The sequence below is a fragment of the Manis javanica genome, chromosome 9 (assembly GCF_040802235.1).
Source record: "Manis javanica isolate MJ-LG chromosome 9, MJ_LKY, whole genome shotgun sequence".
Taxonomy (NCBI): Eukaryota; Metazoa; Chordata; class Mammalia; order Pholidota; family Manidae; genus Manis; species Manis javanica.
Genome location: NC_133164.1, coordinates 124,463,160 through 124,488,173, shown reverse-complemented (window position 1 = coordinate 124,488,173; position 25,014 = coordinate 124,463,160). Strand labels below are relative to the sequence as shown.

Genomic DNA, 25,014 nt, shown 5'->3' with positions numbered 1-25,014 from the left:
GCACTCCTGCCCACACATGGACAGCCCACTCAGCCATACTCCAGGCCATCAGCAGCCTGAAGGTCTCCCCCTCTGACCATGATCAGTTTTTTAAATGGCTTCTTCCTACATTGACCTAAACTTTTTCCTTCCCCTCTTTTATCTCCACTGACCTTTCCTTCTTTAAGTTTCTAAACCGTAAGAATAACCAAAAATAATGTATAATGTATCCACTTTTAAAAGGAAGGTCTAGAAACTGAAACATATCCCAGTCTAAACAGGCTAACTAATACAAGTTCTTTGGTCAAATGAAATAACTTGACAATTCAGCATTCAGCAGTTAACACATCTTATTTTAGACAAAATAGGACTTCACCTATACACAGTGAAATACTTTAGGAAAATACACACTACTAAAATCTAGATTTTTATTCATGTACATCAAATCTTACACAACGATGTTAAGATTTAAAATAAATGTCAAACAATTTCCTTCAAATTCAGAAGTTACTGCAATTAGACTAAATGTTAATAACTGGCATACACATGTCTAAAACGTATTAAAAATGCATCGACCTTTTCCACTATGATGAGGTCTCCAACTTGTATGTCTGAACTCTTAACTTGCACTTTACCTTAAAAAAAAAGAAAAAGTACAGTTAACTTAAAGAAATAACAGCACACCACAGTTCACTTTCTATTGGCAAACAAAGCTTTAGAAATAACTTTTGAGAGAAAAGAGCACTTTAGAAATTTATCTGTACTTGTACTTTCAAATTAAACTTATTTCAGATAGACACAGTTGCTGAAAACGAATTTCTCTTAGCTCCCAAATACAAAATTACCTATCCCCCAATAAAAAACATGCACAAAAGGGAGGTTCTTCCCAAATCTGTCAGTATTTCAGGTCTAGTCAAGTTACCACTGATCAGGAATATCACTGAACAAAAGCGGAATAACACGGACAGGTAAAATCCTGAATGTTATGAATGGCATTGATTAGCAAGTAACTGACAGAAAAAAGAAATAAAGAAAATTACATATAAAATCACTCTCTACTAGTAGCTTCACAGACACAGGTTGGGACTGAAAACTAAGGTCTTAAGCTTTATTACAAAAGAGATTCTTCCATATGATAAACTGTGTAAATTCTTAAATTATACATATAGTATCTAACGTACAATAATCGTCTACAATGTAATATTTAATACTACCTAACACAATGTTAAGCAATACAGAGTAGGTAAAATGTCAGAAATAATGTGAGCAACTGCCCCAGGACGGGGCAAACACTGAGGCAGGGGCGCTCCCCCTCCCTCTCTGCTTTTCTCCCTCCCTCGGTCAATCCCCCTTGTCGGGGTAGCGGCAGCCCTGTGCGCCTATTTCTATATTTTTGTAACCACTGTCTCAGCACAGAACAGGTCCCTGTCTTCCATTCGGCCTATTCTGAAAGTGAACAGGAGGCTAAGCTCCTAATCACACCAGCAAAAGCTGACATCACCAGCCATGCCACTGACTTGTAGTCCACGCTCAGCTTATAAAATCTTACTTCCTAAATACCTGTTGAAGCAGCTGGGTTCCAGTGGTACCACACCAGTTTCTGAAGATGTGTTTTGAGAATATCAAAGTTTTGTAAATATTATGCTCTATTTTTGCTGTTATATTTTTCCATGTTCCTCAATTACACAATAAACAAGGGCAAGACCTACTTATTTGGGGTCTGGGAGGAGAGTTACTTAATTTATATTATAAAATAGCAATGTTCTTTACAATTATGTGTGAAATAAAACTAAAGATATCTTCATAACTGAAAAGTATGTCTATTAATAGCCAGACAATATATTCACAAACAATGTCTATTTTAACTATTTTTTCATGGGGTCACTTCAGGCTTCAAGTCTATACTCCCACTACTACACCTATAAAGCTAAGCGCCAGGCAGTAAGGATATCTCACTGAATTCTGCATCACAAAACTCCTGTCTTATCATTTAATTTTATTTTCTCTCCCACTATCCAATCCACTTTTCCTTCCTTCTACTTTTCTATATTCTATGTAATAAGCATAATTAAAAAGGAGAGAAAGAAATAGCTATCATCATGTGATAAATGTCATAAAAATTTTTAAGGTATTTTGAAACATTCAAAACATATTCTTTTTTGACTCCTTAATCAAGATCTTAAATTTCTGAGGGAGAGTTATTTATTCTGTCACATAAGAAACACAATTTATGTTTAATAGCCTCTAATTTGGACACATTATATTGTGATCACTATTCATTTATACTGAACTTGCAATTACATGTTTAAAGAAAAACAGTTTGTGGTAAAATGCAGTATAGAAAATTCTCAAATGTTAATGATACAATATGAACAACATATGAGAAGGCTAAACACAGTTGAGTGTCAAATCAGTTATGATAATCTGCCTCAGAACCTGCTCAGAGCACACATTTCCAGATTTTGAAGGACTGGTCAAGTCGTTTAATAGCTCTTGATTCTCTAATGATTTCAGTCTTGTCTTCAGGGCACTGATTGCTTATACTTCCTTTACAGCCTGTGTCCCGTGAAATCCCGGGTTTCTTGCTCTTACGTTTCCTAAAGAACAGCTAGGACACTGGAAAGGAAACACGGAGGAAAACCACCTGCTCCCACACACCTGTCCGCCAGCAACAGCCGGGCACATGACCGTCAGCGGTCTCGTCTGAGCAGCCCGTGCCCACCAACACTGGAGGTGTGGTTTCAGCCGCCCTTTGCTAACTGAGCTGAGCTGATCCGACTAACATACTAATATCACCATAGTTGGGAAAGACTAGTAACAACAGAAAATCCCTACATTTTACAAGTCACAGCACATACAAACACCGATGCCACCTGCTCTCACAAACCAACAGAGACATCAACAATGCAAAGCACTTACAAAATGCGATTTAATATTTGGTAACTTCAGAGTTACACCTGACAGAATCAAGTTCTAAATACAGTAACAAAGTTACTTCAATGATAAGACAACTAAAACCTAACCATTTTTCTTACAAATATCCTATTCAGTTTGTGGTTGAGCACCCCCTCAACATGACTGGCTTCTTCCTTTCTGAGGAAATAGTTAATAATGAACATTACCTATTCACCACTGTCACAATCCTTCCCTCTCTCTAAACTGTTACAATTAAGTCTTTCCATTAAATCCTCTTCCAGCAATCAATGTCCCCTGCCTCTGTACTTCCAAGTGTTAAGAGCTTAGGTATTTCTCACAGAAGCAAAGTGTTCATATCACCTGTTCCATAGGCCAAGTTTTATGGGTTCCTCTGAAGAAAGATAAAGGAACTCAAGAATTACTTATCTTTCTCCAAAGCTTCTTAAATATACACCCTGCCCACCAAACCCATGGCTACTCCATATTTTTTACCTGTGTAAAGAGAATATACTATTAAATGGCCTCTGTTACTATCATTTCCCTAATTCAATAGGAATTCCAAATGAACTAGGTAAAAAAAAAACCTAAGAATTATGTTTATCCCCTCCCAAAAACTTCCACTATTTGACAATTACTAAGAAGATAATTCAGATCTATATCATTGCGTGCATATTCTTCACAACTGATCTCCAATTCGCTTCACCTACTGCCTGTATCTCCCTGTCTCGGCTCTCTGATGCCGGCTGCTGACCCTGCGACCACATGACGCCTCTGCCTTTCTTCTAAGTTCTCTGCATCCCCTCCTCCCAAACCTCCTTTATTATACTGCGAATAGAACCTCGTGAAGCCTTTACAGACCTGTGTAAGCACCAGCAGCATTTTATACACACGTCTCTATAATGTGCTTAAAATGCTATGAATATTCAAACATCTTGAGCGTCCACTAAATTCAGATCCTTTGGTTTAAATTTTGAAATATACTTTTATGACATTTAGTTTGCTCTTCACAAATGCATTATAAAATCTTAAGCCATTTGAAAAAACAATAGTTTATAATCCCTGGATTCCTGATCAGTTAAAATAGGTCAAATGTCATATGGACCGACAGGAACATAACCATAACCTATACCTACTAGATGTCATTCAAACGGCTGAGATGCAGTGGTCACTTATTTCCTGACCAAACACACAGAAGGCGATACGAGTGGGAGATTATTATGCAACCTTTTTAAAAAGGAACTGATCACTTTTGGGCACTCTAGGTCAGCGCCACACATCAGCAGGTTACGGGGCCTTTGTGGTTCGGGGGGAGTGGCACCCTCCCCAACTCTTGATGCTTTAGGTGGGTGTGGAGGTAGGAGCCTAATTCAACACAGATAAAGAAGCAGAGTGGGTTGTTGGCATATAAGTAAATAATACATTTACCCACACATATAAATAAACACTATTTAAAAAGAGACCTATACTCTGAAAAAAAACAAATATTGGTGAGAGAAATTTTGAAAGACCTAAATGAAGGGAGAGCTACACCTCACTCATGGGTCAGAAAACTTGATATAATTAAGATGTCACTCTAAATTATTAGAGTCAGTGCAATCCCAATCAAAATCCTGGCAGGCTATTTTATAGAAACGGACAGGTGGATTCTGACGTCATCTGGAAACACTAAGGGCCGACACTGCTCAACAGCTGTGAAAATGGTCGAGCTGGAAGGAGAGCCCGAGCTGACTTCAAGAATCACCGGGAAGCAGCAGGACTCGGAAGGGCATGGCAGGCACATCGAGGCAGGCGTGCGGACAGGAAGGCAGAATCCAGAAACCAGCCCGCGGTGAACGGCAGCCGATTTCTGACAGAGGCGTAAAGCAAGGAATGCAGCAGGAAAGGGTCATTTTTTCAAAACATGGCACTAGGAACACCTGGTGTCCACATGCAAGGGCCGGATGTGCACCCACACCTGTACTGATGCAGACTCTCAAAATGGATCCGCACGATGCAGCAAAGCCCAAACTCAAAAACTTCTACAAGAAGAAACACAAGGGAAACAGCAGAAAATCTTTGTGAACTTGAGTTAGGCAAAGAGTTCTTGGGACACCAAAAGCACAATTGCAAAAGAAAAATGGATAAGCTAGAATTCTTCAACGAGAGCACCCAAGGTGCACAGAGCCGCACAGGCAGGTCAGTGAGCGGGCGGCTGTGTAAAGGCAGGATGGTCCTCCTCCGGCCAAATGGCCCCAAGGCTGAGGGAGAAGAAGCCTCTGCAAGGGGGCTGCAGGGGGCAGGCCACAGAGAGGGGCCGTGTCTCAGTGGGCGCAAGAAGCACATTGTGGGGGTCTTCGGAGGTGACGGATGCTGAGTCCCAGAGGCACAGTGAGAGGGACAAGGGTGCACCCCGGGGGCTACAAGGACTCACGGCGAGTGAGTGCAGAAAATGCGGTGTCTAAGTCTGAGCCTTCCCGGGTACGTGACTGAACCACGAAGAGGGTCATGTGAGGCTAGGCCGAGACCGTGCTCAGGCTGAGAGATGGGGAGGCCGGGGGTCCGGACTCCATCTCGACCCCTGCTGAAGGCTAGCAGGGACACAGGCCTCCCCTTGGCCTCCGCTGACAAAGCTGAGGACATCAGAAGTCAGGGTTTATTCACGGCATGGGGGCCCCTTCCCAATCCGTGCTGGGAATAAAGGTACAAATAAGATGGAAAGCCGAGGGAAATAAAATACATCAACACATGAATGATATTATTTATAGCCTAGGAAATAAGAAAAAAAAAAGAAACACCACAGTCTGGGGTAAGGGTTATAAAGTATCTTGCTGAGTGTAACCAACTTTTACTCTTAAACACTCACTAGCAATAACCAAAGTGGTTTTTAAAATCATTCTTCAGCAATAACAAAAAAATTAAGATGTTTAAATTAGACATAATCAATTCTTTTTTTTATATTCTATCAATAAGAAAAGAATTAGATAGCTTCATAAAGAATACTGGAATAATGAAAGATTACACTGTGGTAGGAGAACTAAAGATAAACACTGTGTTACTGGATAAACTGTATCAGCCAACACTTGTCTTCAGCACTGGCTGAAGCGGCGTACGCCATCGCTGCAATCCCGACCGCCCAGTCGCCGGGACAGGCTGTCACAGAGCTCACGCATCTCGGCCTAAAGCGACACGCAGAGCTTATCGCTGAAGCAGCATCAGTGGTTCGCTCCGCTCACTGCGGAAACACTTCCAGAAAACTACAACGGTGTGAAATATTCATTAAGTAGCTCCATGTTAAATATTCCATCAACTAACAGACACAAATGACAATTCTATGGTATTACTAGAGAAAGGACCCTGCAAAGTCTTGGTTAAGCCGGCGGCTGGTGTGCTTAAGGAAAATGTCTGATCTTTCTTTTCTGTAGTTCAACTTCCTAAGAATCTACCAAAGGTTAAGACACAAAATACTGTTACTATAAGTGGTTTTTAATTAACAAGTTCTCAGACTTTCAATCAATGGAATCAGAAGAGGCTCAAAAAAGCAGTTTCCCTCTCCCATGACCTACAAAGGTACAAAACCCAGACGTCCTACCTGAGTCTGCATGGTCACGTTAGCATTCAGAGAGGTAAGAGCCATACTTCAAAATTGTCCCTAGCCTCTTATTTTCTCTAAATTTTCAGTAATCTATACAATACTGGCCTATTTCCCAAATACTCCTAAGTATGAAAGTTGAGATCAATCCCTGGAAGAAGAGTAAGAAACCCGCAGATGGACGCCACAAAGCAGCTGTGAGGCTGCCACAGAGGTCTCCGTGCCATTGATCTAATTCATGAGCAGAAAGAAAATTTCCCAATAATCTTGTATGTATAGTGTCTCATGTTCCATGTTTCTCAGAGAAAACAAGACAAAAATGAAAAAGAAAAATAACTGGCAGAGGGAAGGAGGAAGGAAGGGAGAGGTTTCCAAAGATACTAGAATGTGCTGTAAAGGAAAATTATTTAAAACTGGTATGGAACTGGCATGGAAATTTGGATGAGTCAGTAGAGTAGAATAGAAAGCAGAGGAAAGGGCCTAACAAATTGACGTATTTCTCGAGAACTTTAATAATTTTAATAACTGGTTTTAAAGTAATTAACTGACCATTTGGAGGAAAAAAGAAAAGCCAGATACCTTTTCCAAGTACCATGTAGAGAGTAAAACTTCAGCTAGAAAACATGAAACTCAGAGATAATGTAAGGAAATTAAAATACTCAGTTATATCACTTAGCTACTTAGCTAGAGTAAAAACACCACAGATGAGTCATAAGATTTGAATATAATGAGTTATGCATTTATCTACATCTAAAAAATGATTTAAAAATTTAGTCAAAAAATAAAAAATATTTGCCACATAAACTTTTATTGAAGATAAAAAACAGTGAGATGTTAAAACGTAAGCGGCAAGCAAAAACACGAGAGCATTTTTCACCATTCAAGTTGGCAAGAAGTGCCACATCTCAGTGGGCAGGATGTTAGAGAGAGCATACTCACAGGCACAGTGCAGGGCCAACCACTGCAGCCTCAAGGGGAGGCTCTCTGATGACAGGCATCAGGCCTAAAACTGCTCTGTTGTCATGGGACAGGAAATCCCTCGTTTAGTTAACTGACTATCCCACTTACTGAGTGTCTGCCACGTGCCAGAAGCCTTGGGGTAACAGTGGCAGGAACAGGAGCTTAGCATCCAAAAATTAAAGGTAACAGAGTAACTGCAATTACAGGTTGCTGCCAGAACGAACACACACACACACCTCTCTCTCTCACATGAGTACGATGATACTCTGTATTAGCCAGTGAGTATTTTTACTTTTGTTTCATGTGTTTCAGGAATGAATTCGTTCAGGTCCTCAGGGTGATGTGAGGAAAAACATTGGTCATGCAGGTAACGAGCACAGGGACACCCTGGAGATGCTGTGGGTTCAGCTCCCACCATGGCCACAGAGCGAGTATGGCGAGGAGCGCTGGTGTCCCAGGACACGAGAGTCATGTGACCACCAAACGGCGGTCTGTTATATGAGCAATAGCATTATGGCTACAAAAAGTACATGTTGTAATTAGAAATACTTTATTGCTAAAAAATGCTGACTATCATATGAGCCTTCAGCAAGTCATAATCACCAACCACAGATCACCATGACAAATACAACAATTTAAACGTTTAAATATTCCAAGAATCATCAAAATGTGACACAGAAACACGAAATGAGCAAATGCTAATAGAAAAATGGTGTCAACAGACTTGCATGATAAAGGACTGCCACAATCCTTCAATTTGTAAAAAACACTATCAGCAAAGTGCAATAAAGTGAAGCTCAATACAACAAGGGGGCCCGTACATACCTATTCCGGCATATATGTGTCTGGTCCTGACGACATATGCCCACTGTGGTACAGCCATAGAGAACTGAGCAAACAAGGTGAGGAATCTAACGTGTTTGTGCCTGACATATACAAATTACCGTACAACTAAAATGCAGTAAGGTTTGCTGGATATTCTTAAATGAATATTGAAGTGGATTTTCTTAAATGCTCTGGCCACAGACAAGAAGATAACAAGTCAACTTCAAGAGAAGGGATACAATGAGATGGGTGTGTGGAAAGCTGAGCATGCTTACCAAAGAACTACTCTGACTATATAGAACTAAATACACAGAAATGATTTCAAATACCGTTGTTCTATTTCATCTGCACTGTCACAAAAGTGGATGAAAGAGAGAGGATACCACATAAATAAAAGAAGACTACTCATCAATATCGTGTTATGGTATCAGACTGTACCAATCAACTCATTACTTCCAAGTGTATCAGCTCCTAAGCAACTTCTGATTGGAAGATTCAGCTAACATTTGAGAACAGTTTTTTAAAAAACTACTCTCTTAAGATATGACTGTCACAAAAGACCTTCTTGCCAAGTAGAAAATACAGTAAGTTCTAAAACCAATTACATTTTATGAGTTCCCTGTGAACGTATACATAGTGCATAGACAATACATGAAAACGACTAAAGAGGGATTTAAAAATCTTTCCATTTTTCAAGGACTATTACACTGTAAATTTCACTAAATGAAGACAAAATTTCATTATTTCATTAATTTTTTAATGTAAAAAAAACTACCAGAGTAAGAATTTTCACAGGTATGTCACAATACAGTGTCAATAATACAAATCAAAGACACTAAAATACCCAGGAATACAGCACATCGTCTCTTTTGGTACATAAGCTTTTCTGGCAAGGCAACTGAACACAAGAAAATGTAATGCAAATGCTCTCTCTTATATTCAGATGCACACACCCAAATTTACATAAAGTTCAAAGAGGACAAACTTCCTTCTTTCATGTCTGAATAGTTGAAAACATCTTAAACAACAAAATGCCAGAACTATTAAAAGAATAGCTAAAAAATACTGAAGACAATCATCACAGCTGTAGAAAGGAACCAGAGCACAGAATTAATTCAAGTTCCATTTCTGAATATAAAGTTTCACATTAACGTTAGGTTTAAATTTGGAATATATACCAAGAGTATTTTATATGACAGCCCTGCTGAGATTTGGTGGCTGATTAAAACAAAACAAATACACTGAGACCTCTCAACGCACCCCCCGCTAGAACACCACATGGCCCGTTCAGAAGGGCAGTTCTGGACGTCCTCGCACTTGGATCTCCCCAGGCTGTCCCGGCGCTTGGCACAGAGCGGGGATGTCGTCTCGGCGGAAGGGGACTGTGAACCAGCCAAAGGATGACTACGACCCCCAGCGCCTCCCCCAGCGCCAGGGGGAGGGGCACCGATGCGAGGACCTGGCAGCCAAACGGGCCTGCAGTTCAAAGTCCTCTTCATCGGGAGTTTTTACACAGCTGCCAACACGCAGGAAATCCGATCTCATTCTCTCCTCCATGCCCCTGCCCTGGATGCTACCCATGAGATCCTGATGAGTAATGAAAGCACTCACTGTGAAGAGAAAGTAAAGAAAGTAGCGCCACAGAAATTTCTGGAAAATTCCCACGCAAGGAAAGCAGCCTCTCAGGCAATAAACAAAAACCTAGCGATGAATCACCCAATGCCCACTGAAACCACACACCAGGGAAAAACATCCTCTGCTTCCCAACAAAGCACCTTCCACATACTAGCACACTCAAAAGTACAAGTGGCTTTCCTTTTCAAAGGAAAGAAGTGACAGAGAACATTTTTCTAATGTGTTTTCAAAAATGTGCTTGAGAACCCCAAATGGAAAAAGTTCAAATGTTGTAAATATAACAAACCACAGTAAATCACATAAGTAGCTGTCAATGCCATTCAAGGAACAGATAAATAACTATGATACACTACAAGTTAAGGAGATGAGCAGCAAATATTCTTGACAAGAAAATAAATTTTAAACTATACTCAACAGCAAGTATAAACATGCATTTTTTTATCTTCTAGAGTTTTCTTATATCATTTGCATCAGAATAAGCAGCCACAAAACAACACATCACAGCTGAAAGAATGCTGGATTAGAAGTCAGAATGGTCCAGCTTCTAGTGTGAATTCTACCAAAAACTTTGGTGGCTTAGGGCAAATTATTCAGCATGAGCCTCGGGTTTCTCATCTGCAAACTGGAAATAACACCAACTTACCTGGATGGTGCTTTTGCAAATGAATATTATGAATATATCTGACACACAAGGAAGTAAAAAAATAGCAGCTGTCATTATCATTATCTGATGTAAAATGTTCATTTCACAGATCACCAGCAATGATGATCAATTTTCTTTAAAAAGGTAGATCTCCAAATAAATCTACTAAAAATTATTTTTAAAGCATTTTGAGTTTAATATTACAGAAATAGAAAAAACATAATATTAGTCTGTCTTCCTCAACATTTTGTATTACTTTTAGGTGAAACTGACATAACATAAAATCAGCTGCTGTCAAGTGACTAATAACTCAGTGGCATGTAGCACATTCAGAATGTTGTGCAACCACCTCTATATAAAGTTCCAAAACATTTCATCACCTCAAAAAGGAACTTCACACCCTTTAAGCAGCTGCTGCCCAGTCCCTACTGCCCCAGGCTGTAACATTTAACAGAAATGAAATCACACAATATGTGATGGCACAACAGTGCCTGGTTGCTTTCACACAGCATAATATTGTCAAGGTTCAGCCATGGTGTGTCATTTACCAGAATTTCATTAATTTCTATGGTTTGAGTAATATTCCACATGTGAAATCAGCATGACTGACTTACCCACCCACCTACCCACCGACGGACGTTTGGGATGCCACCGTCTGGAGAGTGTGACTAACGCTGCAGACATGGGTGTACGCGTATTTGCGCGAGTCCTTGTTTCCAATTCTAAGCTCACCTGGGAAGGCCTTGATTTCTCCCTCAGTTCTGAATGACAGTTTTACTGGATATAAAACTTTCGGTCGGCAGTTTTTTCTTTTACCATTTAAAAAATGTCACCCACTTCCGCCTGACTTGCACAGTTTCGGATGGAAATGTTCTTGTCTCTCACCGTCAGTGGAGACCCCTGGTGTCTAAGGAGCTGCTTCTCCCTCTCGCTCTCAGGGCCTCTCTCGGCCCCCGAGTTTCCAGTTGGACTGCAGTGCATCTCGGTGTGGGTCTCTCTACACTCATCCTTCCAGGGGTTCACTGAGCTTCCTGCATGTGCAGATCCTTGTCTTCTGTCAAGTCTGTAGAGTTAATGGTCACTCCTCCTTCCAACATTCTCTCTGTCCTCTGTTCTCCTGCTCTAAGATCTCCATGAGGTGCCCATCAGCACAACTGATGCGACCCCACGAGTTCCTTAGGACCCACGTATCTTCCTTCTCCTCCTGACACTGGATGACTTCAAGTCGCCTAGTTTCAAGCTTATGGATTCTTTCTTCTGCCTGCTCAAAATCTGCTACTGGAACACTTTAGGGAGTTTTTCACTTATTGTACTTCTTAGCTCCAGAATTTTGCTTCTATTTTTTAAAATAATTTTATACTTTTATTGATACTCTATTTGTTAATATACTATTCTCCATTTTAGCAATTTGTCCATTATTTCCTTTAGCCCCTTGAGCATATTTAAGGCAGTCAATTTAGTCTTTCTCTAGTAAGTTCAATGTCTTGCTTCCTCACAGGCAGTTTTTGTTAAGTTCTGTAAATGGGCCACGTACTTTGTTCCTTTGCATGTGTCATAATTTTTTTGTGGAAAACTGGACATACTGAGCATTATCATCTGGCAACTCAGGAAATCACTTCAATTCACTGTCTTCAAGATGGGTGGCATAGGGGGAGGGGCGCAGCAAGGGCAAGTGCAGACAACAAAAAGCTCTCCTACTATTTTCTGATTACGTGCTCCTGGATTCAGCCATCACTTGGCGCCATGACCCTGACTACCTCCGAGTCCCGATGAAGTCAGTTCTGCTGGATTTGTCTGTGTTTCTGTGGAAGGAGGGGCACGTGCAGCAGCCAGCTCTGCCATTCCCACAGACACCACACATCATCTATTTTTTTGAGTGATACAGTTAATACACAGAAACTAATCTCTGTTCAGCTCAAACTACAATTAAAATAATTTAAAAAATAAGACAGGATCTACACTATATTCTAAAGCAGACAAACAGGTTATACTTAATTTACCTGCCCATTCTAGGGATTCTTTTCCCAAAGCTAAAGCTCATCTTCTTTTCTACAACATACTTTCCTGTACCATGCTGCTACTTTATTAGCGTCAAAGCTTTTTAGTAATTAATTTTACAATTCAATAGACAAAGAACAGTCTTTTAACAAACATGGGGACAATCACCTGCAAAATAATGTGGACCCATATCACACACCATACAGAAAATACGAGATGAAAATAGATTGCAGTAAGAGCTTACTATAAGCCCTTACTGTAAGAGCTAAACTATAAACCTCTTAGAAGAAACTCTAGAAATAAATCTCTGCAGCCACGGGTTGGCAAACTGTTTCTTAGATACAACCCAAAAGCATTAAGCAACAAAAGAAAAAACAGATGAGCCAGACTTTATCAAAATTAAAGACTTTTGTGCATCAGAGGACACATTCATCAACAAGAGAAAATACAACCCATAGAATGAAACAAGATTTTTCCAAATCATATATCTGACAAGGGACTTAAATCTAGAATATACAAACAAATCTTAAAATCTCAGCAATTAAAAAACAAACAACCTAGTTAAAATGTAGGCAAAGAATCTGAGGAAACATTTCTCCAAAGATAAACAAATGGTCAAAATCATAGCGAGATGCTGCTTCACTCCCACTAGGATGGCTATAACCCAGATAATGGACAGTGGTAACAAGTGCTGGTGAACATGTGGAGAAGCCGGAGCCCTCACACACTGCTGGTTAAGAACATAAAATGGTGCAGCTAGCTATGAAAATAGTTTGACAATTCATCAAAAACATAGAGTTACCATATATCCAGGCAATTTCACACTAGGTATATATAAGAAAGGAATGAAAACAATGTTCACACAAAAACTTGTACACAAATGTTCACAGCAGCATCATTTACAATAGCTTAAAAGTGGAAACAACCCAATATCCATCCACTGATGAATGGGTCATCACACAGTGGGATATTATTAGCCAACAAAAAGAAATAAAGTACTAATACACAACTCCACACCTACAACCTGATGACCCTTGAAAACATCATGCCAAGTGAAAGAAGCTAGTGACAAAACCATGCATTGCGTGATTCCTTTTATATGACGTGTCCCGAAGGGGCAAACCCACAGACACAGAAAGCAGCTGAATGGTTCCTGGGACGGGGGGAGGGCAGGAAAGGGGCAAGAATAGGAAAGAAGGACTACTGTTACATTCAGTTTCTTTCCAAAAAGTTAAACATGTTCCAAAGTTTGATGGTGGTGGTGGTTTCATAACTCTGAATATACCAAAAACCACTGAACTGTATACTTTAAATGGATGAGTTTTATGTGAAACATACCCCAATAAGATATATATGTGCGTGTGTGTGTTTGTTTTAGATAAGATTATTTCAAATAATTCCCTGGACAAATATCCATATATAAACAGATACACCCACTCTAAACTTCATTTTTAAAGACTTTGAGGTCATTATGAGCACTCAATTTAGTTTTTTCACATCTTTCCTCACAAAGTTGCACAGTCCTTTTTCTACTGTCATATGCCAATGTGTAAGGGCTTCTTCCTCTAGTCTCTGCCTAACACACAGCTTCTTTTCTACTAGGAAATCTACAGAAAATCCTTACACGCTCTTTAAAAACATACATTAAGCACATGTTAAATCCCTGAATGGAGGTTAAGGAGAAATAGGCATATTATCAGTTACCATTTTGGATCATGGCATTTATTTTAGGTGCTCAAAGTCCTTCTACTCAAGTATAGTTTAAGGCTAGAGAGATGTGAGATAAGGGGATACTGTGCTTCACAGAAAATGTGTATACACCAAATGGTTTTCACATGTGTCTAAGTAAATAAGCAATGGAAAAAATTGTAACAGAGCACGTTATTTGTTAATATATATGTGTGTACATATTTATATACACATATACACATGCACATCCAAGCATCTACCTTGATGAATAAAAATCTACACTGAATTCGTAAGTGTATTATTATAAGAAAATTAACTAGAGGTTCCATATACAATCATATATTATTTTCAGTAACAGAATTAAGACGTGTTTTCTTTCATTTATGTCAACTCTAAAATGATGACCATACTAAATAAGTGATGAACTGGATCAAAGTGCCCTGCTGACCTCTTACTGTGAGCCTGCTGTACAGGTGTGAATTCACTTCCTTGTCTCGCTGAAAACGCCGAAATTCATCAATTGCTTCCCGTGTGATAGTAACAGCCAAGACGAATCCCTACAAAACAGAACAGGGTATCTGAAAAATCTGGATTTTCACAAAAAGGGGAAATTTTTTTACTGTTTGACTTTTACATTTCCTCCCTCTATTAATATTACAGCTGACCCTTGAACAACACAGGGTTGGGGCACCAACCCCGAGCAGCAGAAGTCTGAGTGTATCTTCAACTCCCTACAACTTAACCACTGATAGACTACTGTTGACTAGAAGCCTTACCAGTGACATAAAGTTGACTGACACGCCTTGTACATTATGTGCTGTATTCTTATAAAAAAGCAGGCTAAGGAAAAGAACGTGATTTTTCAAATTCACACAGCTCTTTGAAAAATTTTCCTATATATATATATATATATATATAAAAATTTGCATGTTAACTGGACCCACGCAGTTCAAACCCATGTTGTTCATAGGTCAACTGTACTTCTAAAACAAAATAAATGAAAAAAAGAAAAAAGACCAAAAGTAACAATGAAACACTACAGAAGGAATGTCATACATAGTAAACACCTCTCCCTCTTACTATACCCAGGAAAATTTATTTAATTCACATCATAATATACACTTCAAGCTAAACATCAGAAAATACTTAGTGACCCAAAAGAAATCAATAATCTTCAATAAGCCCATGAATTCTATTTAGAACACTCAAGCATTCAAATTTAAAATTAACAGAGACTGAAGGACAAACATTTTGATTTCTGCACTTCCATGTTCCTGAGCGAATGAAGGCATGTAGGAGCCAGACCACCACCGATACTCACGCTGACCGGTTTCTTGCACTGCGCAGGGCTGCACAGAGCCACGCAGCCACGTGAGAACACAGGGCTTCTCCTCTCTTTTCTCAATAAAAACCTGAATAGGTTAATTTGATGGTATCCAAATAAAACTTGTATATACTTGTAATCCATTGTGAAATCTGTCACACCATAACACGTGGCTAACGTCCATCTCCTTAAAGGCTACATATATATTTTCTATGAATATTCAAATGCATCTCCTATAACTAAACAGACCTCTTTCAGTAGGCTCTGATCCACTTTATGAAGAAGACATGTGGGATGAATTCCCACTAGAAGGACAATAATCTTTTATTAAAGTTTTTCTGTATAACCAAAAGGCTGAGCTAAGTGGGTTACTGGAGCATGTTTCTTATTTTACTGAAATGCACGCCTCCTTATGTAGTCACAATGGAATGCTGGGCAGGGGCTCCACCTTGTCCACGTGGCCCATCTCTCACTCAGAAATCAGCCACCACTCTTGCCTTTCACGGTACAGCCATCACCTATAAATACTCTGACCCCTTCCTGGCCCCCAATTCATCACTCCTTACTTCTGTACCATACTTTCCAAAATCATCTGGAGGCTGGACTACGCCCTGTGGCCACATGGGCCTGGCTCAGCCCCTCCTCAAAAAAAAAACTCCAGACACCTTGTCTCCCACCTCCAGCCTCGTGCTCTCAAAATCAGCCTTCCACAGTTATCAATGTGCCTTCTACAATATAAGTCTGACAACATGTGGCAAAGTCCTCCTCAGGGATGGGCCCCAGCATCCAGCGCCCGAATCCTCCACCAGGTCCCACTGCCCATCTCCTCTGGGCGAGGGCAGCCTTAAGAACAGACAGAGCTCTAGGCTCATTGCCTACTCAGTGACTCCTTGCTCTCTGGCAGCAAACGTAGCCAGCAGTCCACGACACAGCCATCTCATCTTTGCCAATGTACACTTCCAGTGGCTGCAGAAAGCACTATTTTGAGAAGGACTCCAAAGTCACTCTCGGAATCAAGAACATCACTCCTGGAAAAAGCAGTCACAATTTGTGACGTGCCCCATTCGCTAAGAGGAAGGGGTCACAGTGTGAGCCACACGGCTGCCACAGCACTCACTAAAGGTAATGCTGACAGGCATTTGGACCCTCATGTAGGTCCTTTGGCACACTTTTTAAAGTTTTGTAAAGATATAATTCAAATGCCACAAAATTAACCCTTTGAAAGTATGCCACCATCACTACCATCTAGTTTTGGAATATTTTCATAATCTCAAAAAGAAACCCCACACCCAACACCAGTCATTGCCCAGTCTCTCCTGCTCCCAGCCCCACACAGTCACCCATCTGCCTTCCATCTCTGAGGACTGGCCTGTTCTGGGTACTATGGTAACTGTTCAGTGTTTTGATAAACCACCAAACTGTTTTCCAAAGTGGCTACCCCACTTTACATTCCTTACTGGCCATCTGTATATGTTCTTTGGAGAAATGTTTATTCAGAAATGTTTATTCAGATCCTACACCCACGTTTTAAACTGGGTTATCTTTCAACTGTCAAGTTGTAGGAGTTCTTTATATTATTCTGGTTATAAATACCTTGTCAGATAAAATGTTGCAAGTACCCTCTCCATTCTGAGTTATCATTTTCCTTTCTTGATGGTGTCCTTTGATGAACAAAAGTTTTTAATTTTAATGAAGCCCAATTTACTTAATTTTTTCCTTTTGTCAGTTGGGCTTGGTGTGTCTAAGCTCACGAAGATTTACCACTGTTTTCTTCTAGAAGTCATAGTTTTAGGTCTATGGTCCACGTTGAGCTCCTTCCTGTCTTTAACGGGAGGCAGGGGCCCAGCTGCACCTCTTGCACATGGCTGTGCAGTTGTCTCAGTATCATTTGTTGCAACTATTCTTTCTCTACTGAAGTGTCCTGGTCCCCTGACGAAAGTCAGTGTGTCATACATGGACAGGTTTATTTCTGAACTTTCTGTTGTAACCCTTGATCTATACATCTATCCTTCTGCCAGTACTGTACTATCTTGATTACAATAGCTTTGTAATTAGTTTTGAAATGGTAACGTATGTGTCCTCCAACTTTGATCTGCTTTTCCAGGTTGGTTGTATTGGCTACTGTGGGTCCCTAGCATTTTCATATTAATTTCTGTATCAAAAAAGCCAGCTGGGGTTTTGATAAGGATGGTATAGTATTGAATCTGTAGATCAATTTGGAGAGTATGCTGTAACAATACTAAGTCTTTCAATTCTTGAACATGGGATGACCTATTTATAGCTTCTTCAATTTTTTTTACAAAATATTTTAGTTTTCAGTATGCAATCTTGAAAACTAAATCTAAATTTAGATTTAGCTAAATCTATCCTATTTTTTTCTTTTTGATGTTATTATAAACAGAACTGTTATCCTAATTTCATTTTCAGACAATCATTGCTAGTATATAGAAATATAAATGATTTTTATATATTTATCTAGTACCCTACAACCTTACTAACTCATTTGTGAGTTCCAATATTTGTGTGTGTATTCCTTGGATTTTCCTACGTTCAAGATCATGCCATCTGTGAATACAGACAGACAGCTGTTCTTCCTTCCTTTTTGTTGCCTAACTGCCTGATCCATTTTACCTTCAGGACCATGTTGGACAGAAGCAATGAGAGCAGACAGCCTTGTCTTTTGTCTTGTTTCTGATCTCCAGGGAAAAGCACCCAGTCTTTGACCACTGACTACCTGTGCAAAGTATAAAATTTTAAGAACAAGAGAGAGTTCTGTATTGTAACTGAACATCTCTGGACTAGAAGGAAGTATATGCTTTAGGCACTTATAGCCAGCTTCTCGAAAGGTAGTAACTTGTCATGACAAAGCAACAATAAAATAAAGTGGCCATCAAGAACCTACTAGTTGAGGGCACACAAGTAGTCTTAGGTTGAATGTAAATTAATCATCTTATTACAACTAGAGTTAACAAATGTAAGACAAAAAAAATAAATAATGAAAATCCAAAGGAGCTGATAGAAAAAAAAGTTTTAAGAAATTTAGCATTATCAAAAGCCTTAAAGTTTACATACATTTTTTTAACCAAGCAGTTTCACTTCTAGAAACTTATCCTAAAGAAAAAATCAAAGATCCCAGCATCAAATACGAAAAACTGGAAATAAGCTGAATGTCCACAAATTAAGAAATTCATGGTATGAACTGAAATATTCTTATGATGAAATACTATATTTGCTCAATTTCAAGACACTGTTGGTTTTAAGATACATCATTATTATTTTAGTAATAGTCTTGGGTAGGAAGACAATCCCATTTAAACATACACAAACAGTACGTCCCAACTCAATTTCAAGTAATGTGAAAAATATACACCTACAAATCCAGCAACTACAATTCTATGCAGCCATTCTCATGAAGGGACGTATTTACTGTTACAGACTCATGTTCCCAATGTGTAAATTCTTACTATTTTATTTGTGACTGACTCACCTTGAGAGACTGGACTGTCAGACATGTTACATATAAACTGAAGACAGTATTTTTACACTGTCTTTAATTAGGTAAGCATGTCATAATCAACTGGCAGGTTTTCTGCGACACAGACCTGCTTGGGCCCCACCTAAAGGTGCACCTTTACCCCTCATCTCCGGGAACAGGTCCCAAAGAGTACATGTTATTTGAACTCTCCAGGTCAATCTAATTTTCACCTTTAAACCTATGGCTTAAGAACAGCAAAGGTTAACTCTAAACTCTTTAGTGATTATAAAACACACAAACGCACTAGTTTCTAGTACTTCCAGGACCTGAAGGAGGAAAAACAAGCCCCATTTCTAATACAGTGATGTTAGAGAAGAGGCACTGAAGAGGCCCCAACTTCTCAAGCAGACACGAAACACTCTTAGGAAGAAACAGAGCTGGTCACAGGCCAGGACTGCTGGCATCTTTAAGCTGCTCTAGACCACATTCCAAATTTAAGATTAGTTTGAATTCTTAACACGTGTAGGACGAGCAATAGTCAAGAGGTGCCACCATCCTGAGAAAACACCCAACAGCTGGCCTAGGAACAAGAGGCATATGGAAGGAAAGGCAGAGGGGACGCCAGCAGTTCCTTCTTAGCCATAAGCATCTGCGACAAATGGGCCTTTATTTCAAGTTTAGATCTTCCGAGGTCTTAGCTGGATCCTAACAGATGGTAGTTCATGGAGGGTTTGGATAAGCAAGTCTCCTGCAGGAGCAGCTGGGCCTTCCCGTGACCCCAGCACCAACCAGGCCAGGGACGTAAGCCACAACACTGCCACCTAGAAAAACCAAAACTGAACATGAGAGAGTCTCAGTGAAATATTGTCACCTGCAAACAATAGTATTTGCGCATGAGCCTGTTAGACTGGACGGCACAATGTCGCATGGACTGTTCACAGCCCTTGACTGAACCTTGTATCACACAGTGGGATTATTTTCTCCTATTTCTCCAGATAACCCAGGAGCCATGTGGCGTAAGTGAAAAACAGTATATATTTTTGTAAAAAGAGAAAGAATTCCATTGATATAATATCAGCTTACCTTTGAGGGATTATTAAACGTCAGATACTTCCTATGTATTTTAAATGAGTTACCTTTTAAAATTCACAAGAATTGTGTAAGGTGTGTGCCCCTGGCTCTCATTTACAGACCTGAGGAGGACAGCAGTCCTGCCTAGGCCACAGAGCTCGTGCTGACACGGGCATCTCTGGACAGTGGCACTCCAAGTGACTGATTTGCTCTCCCTTCCCATACCCCACCCACACCTCCAGAGCAGAAACTCACAAGAAAGGGTGGATTTTAAATACAATAAAGTTAATTCTCACATGTTAAAAAAAAAAGAAAAAGATCAGGTGCTTCAAAAAATCTGAGGCTGAAAATTCAATTATTAAAAGACTTAAAACTCAACCAGAGATGGAAATGAGTGTCCACATGGAAACACGGGGCAGGGCCCACATGTCGCGTGTGCTCACACCAGGGCTGGTCAACATCATCAGTTTCGTGAACAGTTAAGAAAAGTACATTCTTCATTAAGAATCCATCCAAAAAGAACACTTTCTTTGGCAAAAAGCTAGTTGTATCAAAGTAAGGACAAAAGGCTAAAGCATAATACAAACGAATACATTTTACTTCAGATCTTTAAGAATTTGTATTTTCAGGCTATCACTGTGTAAGTTGAAATAAAATTTTACCCAAGACAGAAAAAATATTTAAGTGGTAAATAATATCAAGTGATAAAGCTAGGAATAGAAAAAAGTGCTAGAAATAAAAACATGTAGCTATAAATGTGGTTTGTGTTTTTAGTATAATATTTTTCTCTATGTTCTAAAATCATTGTAATGCTAGATGCTTTTATTAGAAAATGGACAAGTTAACAGTACTTTTCCAATGAGACACTGAGGGTATTTTAATGGTAATAAAAATATCCATTATTAGATATTTTAGGCTGACGGTGCACAAAGCCTACAGAATTCCTGGCAAGCATGCATAAAGAACAGTGTACAGACAGACTGATCCTTACAGCAAAGTGTGTGACTGAGAAAAATCAGAGACAACCTAAAAGTTTCCTTTCCCGGGAGGGTAACGATACACTCACATGGTGGAATACTTTAGAGAAGTGAGAAAAGCATGAACTGAGTCGATACATACAACTGGCTGATATTACCGATTTTATGAACCAGTTAAACCAGAAAAGAATGTTACCAAAGGATAACATTTATCTAAAGCGTAGAGAGCATGCAGAACAATACTGTACTGTTTTAATGATACAAACATGAGCAGTGAGATTATCAAGCAATACCCAGCAATTTCACCTCAGTTCAGAATGGAAATTTCTCCAGTGGGAAGAAAATGAGAGAAAAGGAAGAAGAAAAAGTCACTCCTGTTCCCCCCTGTGGCTCCTTGGCTCTAACACCAGCTTTTAGACTGTGGCACACACTTCAGAGTTCTCCTCTGAGCGACATGTGCAGACGCACAGCTCCCTTGCCGTGCAGGATGGAACCTGAGAGCCTAGAGGGCTGACCTCAGCACCCCCTGCCTCCTTTCCAAACACAGTCCCCACAACTTTTCACTCCTGCAGCCTGCGGCCCCTTTTGCAACTACTCTTCCCTCTGCCTGCACGCTTTTCCCTGTTCTGTGCACAACCTACCCACCCATACTGTCATTTGGTATCATTCAAATGCCACCACTCAAAGGGGGCTTCCTTGACCACCCTATTAGAACAACCTATCACTCCCTACCCTCTTTTTGTGTTTTCTTCTTCTCAGCCTTACAGAGCTACCAGGCACTGCAGATCTATGTGAAGTGCTTCTCCCCAGAACACAAGCTGTATCAGGAGAGCAAACTGTCTGTCTTACTGCTCAGACTACTGCTGCATAGATCTCAAAACTGGCTCGTCAAAGACTTGTGCATTTAATTCCGTACATATTTTAACCCACTTTTTTCATTCTAATATGTCTTTAATGTTATTAAATACTTTTCCTAAGCATTATTTTTAAAGCTGCACAGCATTTTAATGTACATATGGCATATACCATAGTTAAGCAATCCATTATTAGATATTTGACTTTTAAATAATTTGGCACCAAGAGTAGTAACAGACATTCTTTAGACTTTGACCGGTCATTATTACATCTACAGGATAAATTCCTCAAAAAAAAATGCTCAATCCATTTTTAAGGTCTTTGACATGTATTACCCAACTACCCCCCAGAAAGGCTATACAGCTCCACTAACAGTGGGAGAGTGCCACACAGCTGTACATTCTCAGCATCACCGTCTCCTTCCCTTGCCACTCAAATAGGTGGAAAAGTATGTATTCACTGATCTTGTATTCATGTTCTACAGGAGGTCATGTTCACTGCTCAAATCCATACTACTCCACGCTCTGTGAATGGGGACAAGTGGGACTGGCCCAAGCTGCCCTGTAAGCCGGATTCCCATCTCCTCCTAGTCTGCCTGCTGCACCTGGGAAGGCAGTCTGTCTGGTGGGCTGCACGACCCAGAAGAGATGACCCAAGAGCACCCAGCTCACATTCCCAGCTCTGAAGGCTGTGCCGGGTGGGAAGCCTGTGCCCTGCACTGCTCTTTCACTAAAGGAATAATTTCACTCTCTGTGCTTCTTTGCCCAGATTACACTGCTAACCTGCCCAAAAGGGAGCAAACAGAAGAAAGCAGCACATTTTTCTAGGTGAAAGGAAGAAAGAACACATACGTCTGGTCTGTATAAGCTGAAAATTAATGAAAACCATCATAAAACCAAAAAGCATAAAACTATCAAGACAACATATGTTTGAAATGGAAGTATTTGATGATAACAAGTATCATTTGCCTTTTAAAAATTTTATACATTGAGCTATCAATCAGAAATCATCTGGACTTCACTGAGACACTTCAAAATTTTCATACTCAGCCCAAGGGTAAAAAGTACCCATCTGTCAGGATGTCCAGAGTCACTGGCAGACCCCACACCATCACGCACACAGCTCCATCGGCAGTGGATAGGAGGTGGGCTGGGAGACACACCTGCCACCCTGGCTAGCACAGCAGGCCCAGCAGAGCCCGCCCAGGACAGGTGCCCGAGCTTCTGCAGCTGAGACCCACAGGCAGTGCACTGCCTGTACATCCCTCAGTGCTGCACCAAGTAACAGCTCTACAAAAGTTTTTAACAGTTCAATGACACACAGCATCAATACCAAATTTTTAAAAATGTGATCAATTTATCTCTTAACCATAAAAACTATATTCTAAATATTTAATAATTTAACTTAATTTCAAAAATCTTTTCTTTTACCAGAGGAGCCCAGTAGGTGTAGAGATAGCCTATTTTCAATGCTGGTACAAACTGTGAGCAGGATACTACCAGAAAATAGAGATTCAAGAAAAACTTGAATTGTTCATATAAAACCTAAAAAGGAAAAGAAAAAATTAACACAATCTCTCCAAGGAAAATCTTCACCTCAGTCAAATAATTAAAATCAGCACAATATCTATGTTTCCAATTAACAATGAGAATATACATTGAGTCACACCAAGTTTTATATTTTTGATATGGCTTTCCAAAACATATAAAAAGAGGTAAGGCTGCCTTCAAATTGTGTTTAAAATAAACTGAGAAAAAAAATTAGTACTTTCAGCTATGTTAAATGTCCTCTAAACGTGACTGACTTTACTGCATGCAAACTTCCAGTTATCCATCCACATTTACCTTCTATTAAATCCTTACATGCACACCAGACATATCAGAGCAAAAGCCTCCCCAAACCCAACAGCTCTGCAAACACATGCACGTGTCTTGACAATGACTCAGAAAGTCTTATTGTGGAAGAGCTGTGCTCACCTTGTACTTACGGAATGTACAAAATAAAGTATGATAGCCACATTTCCTGAATCTGGGCATCAGGGTAGCTTTACAAAGACTGAGTGAATGCACAAAACACACACAGGTGTGATTTCACAATCTGCATGACTGTCTTTAAGTATTGTGCTTCCCTCAAAGTGTAAGCAACTATAAACTATGAAAGTATGTAAATTATAGGCCAATTTTGAGGAAGACAGCTACCTATATATTCTTTATAGACTCTTGGAGGATGATCTTCAACAGTATTTTAAAACATGAAATAATATAATTTAATAAAATTCTAGGAACACAAATCCTCCAATTTTTTGGTTCTCTTTGTTGATTCAAAGAGAATTATCTTCAAGGAAGAAAACCCAAGATACATCATATTAACAGACTTCTAGTTACAAATTCTTAAATTATTAGATTGAAACTACAATAAGAATGGAACAAAATTCATGTTTACAGATAAGAATAATTCATGATAATTATAATGAAACTTACAAACTTGTAACTTGCAAATCAAAACCTCCTTGGATGCTGTCTTTTAACAAGAGCAGAGGAATGGGTTAAGTACTTACTGTTGATTTACATAATGAAGTTTTCATAAAATTTTTTACATAATAAAAGTTATCTATATCATCAGTTGTGTTTGTGACCGAAAAATCAGTTACATTTATAACACGTTTATACTCATATTCAATTGCTGTCTAAAAATGTTTTGAGTCATTTCATAAATTAATCTCAGCAGGAAAGAAAGCTCTTTTTCCTCAGTGATTTCTTTAAAATCTCAGTTAGTATAAATTATATCTATTAGCAATTCAGAAATTGCCATTTGTGCTAAAAATGGCATCGAATTCCTACTGTGCAATTACCAAATGTTTCTAAAATACTACATTTTAGATGAAAAGACTAATTTAAGAGACAATCTAAGAAAAAAAAAGCATTCACACGGTAATAGTGGTACAGACACACCAACAGGTGTTTTCAAGACACAGCCAACCTTGCAGCCTGAGTGATTTCAAACTTAAGCTGCACTGTTGGCTTTAAACCGATCAATACTTCACTGTCTACTGAATGAACTGAATGACCTTAAGGAAAATGTGCAATGCTTAGTCAATCT

At 39.5% G+C, this 25,014-nt stretch overlaps 1 protein-coding gene across 9 annotated transcripts in view; it reads right to left on the bottom strand.

Annotated features, from left to right (window-relative positions):
* Positions 1-25,014, bottom strand: part of ATP9B (ATPase phospholipid transporting 9B (putative)) — a 212,593-nt gene that overhangs the window by 153,108 nt on the left and 34,471 nt on the right. For 8 of the 9 annotated variants that reach the window (XR_012121287.1, XM_073213253.1, XM_073213259.1 and 5 more), the window contains exons 4-6: positions 23,346-23,459; positions 14,662-14,770; positions 556-614 (exon numbers count right to left, since the gene is read on the bottom strand). Coding sequence is in view for 8 of the 9 variants with exons in the window: in XM_073213253.1 (XP_073069354.1) it covers positions 556-614; positions 14,662-14,770; positions 23,346-23,459 (282 nt within the window). In the remaining variant the exon portion in view is untranslated. The remainder of the gene's footprint in view (positions 1-555; positions 615-14,661; positions 14,771-23,345; positions 23,460-25,014) is intronic. The other variant, XM_073213257.1, reaches the window with a different exon arrangement.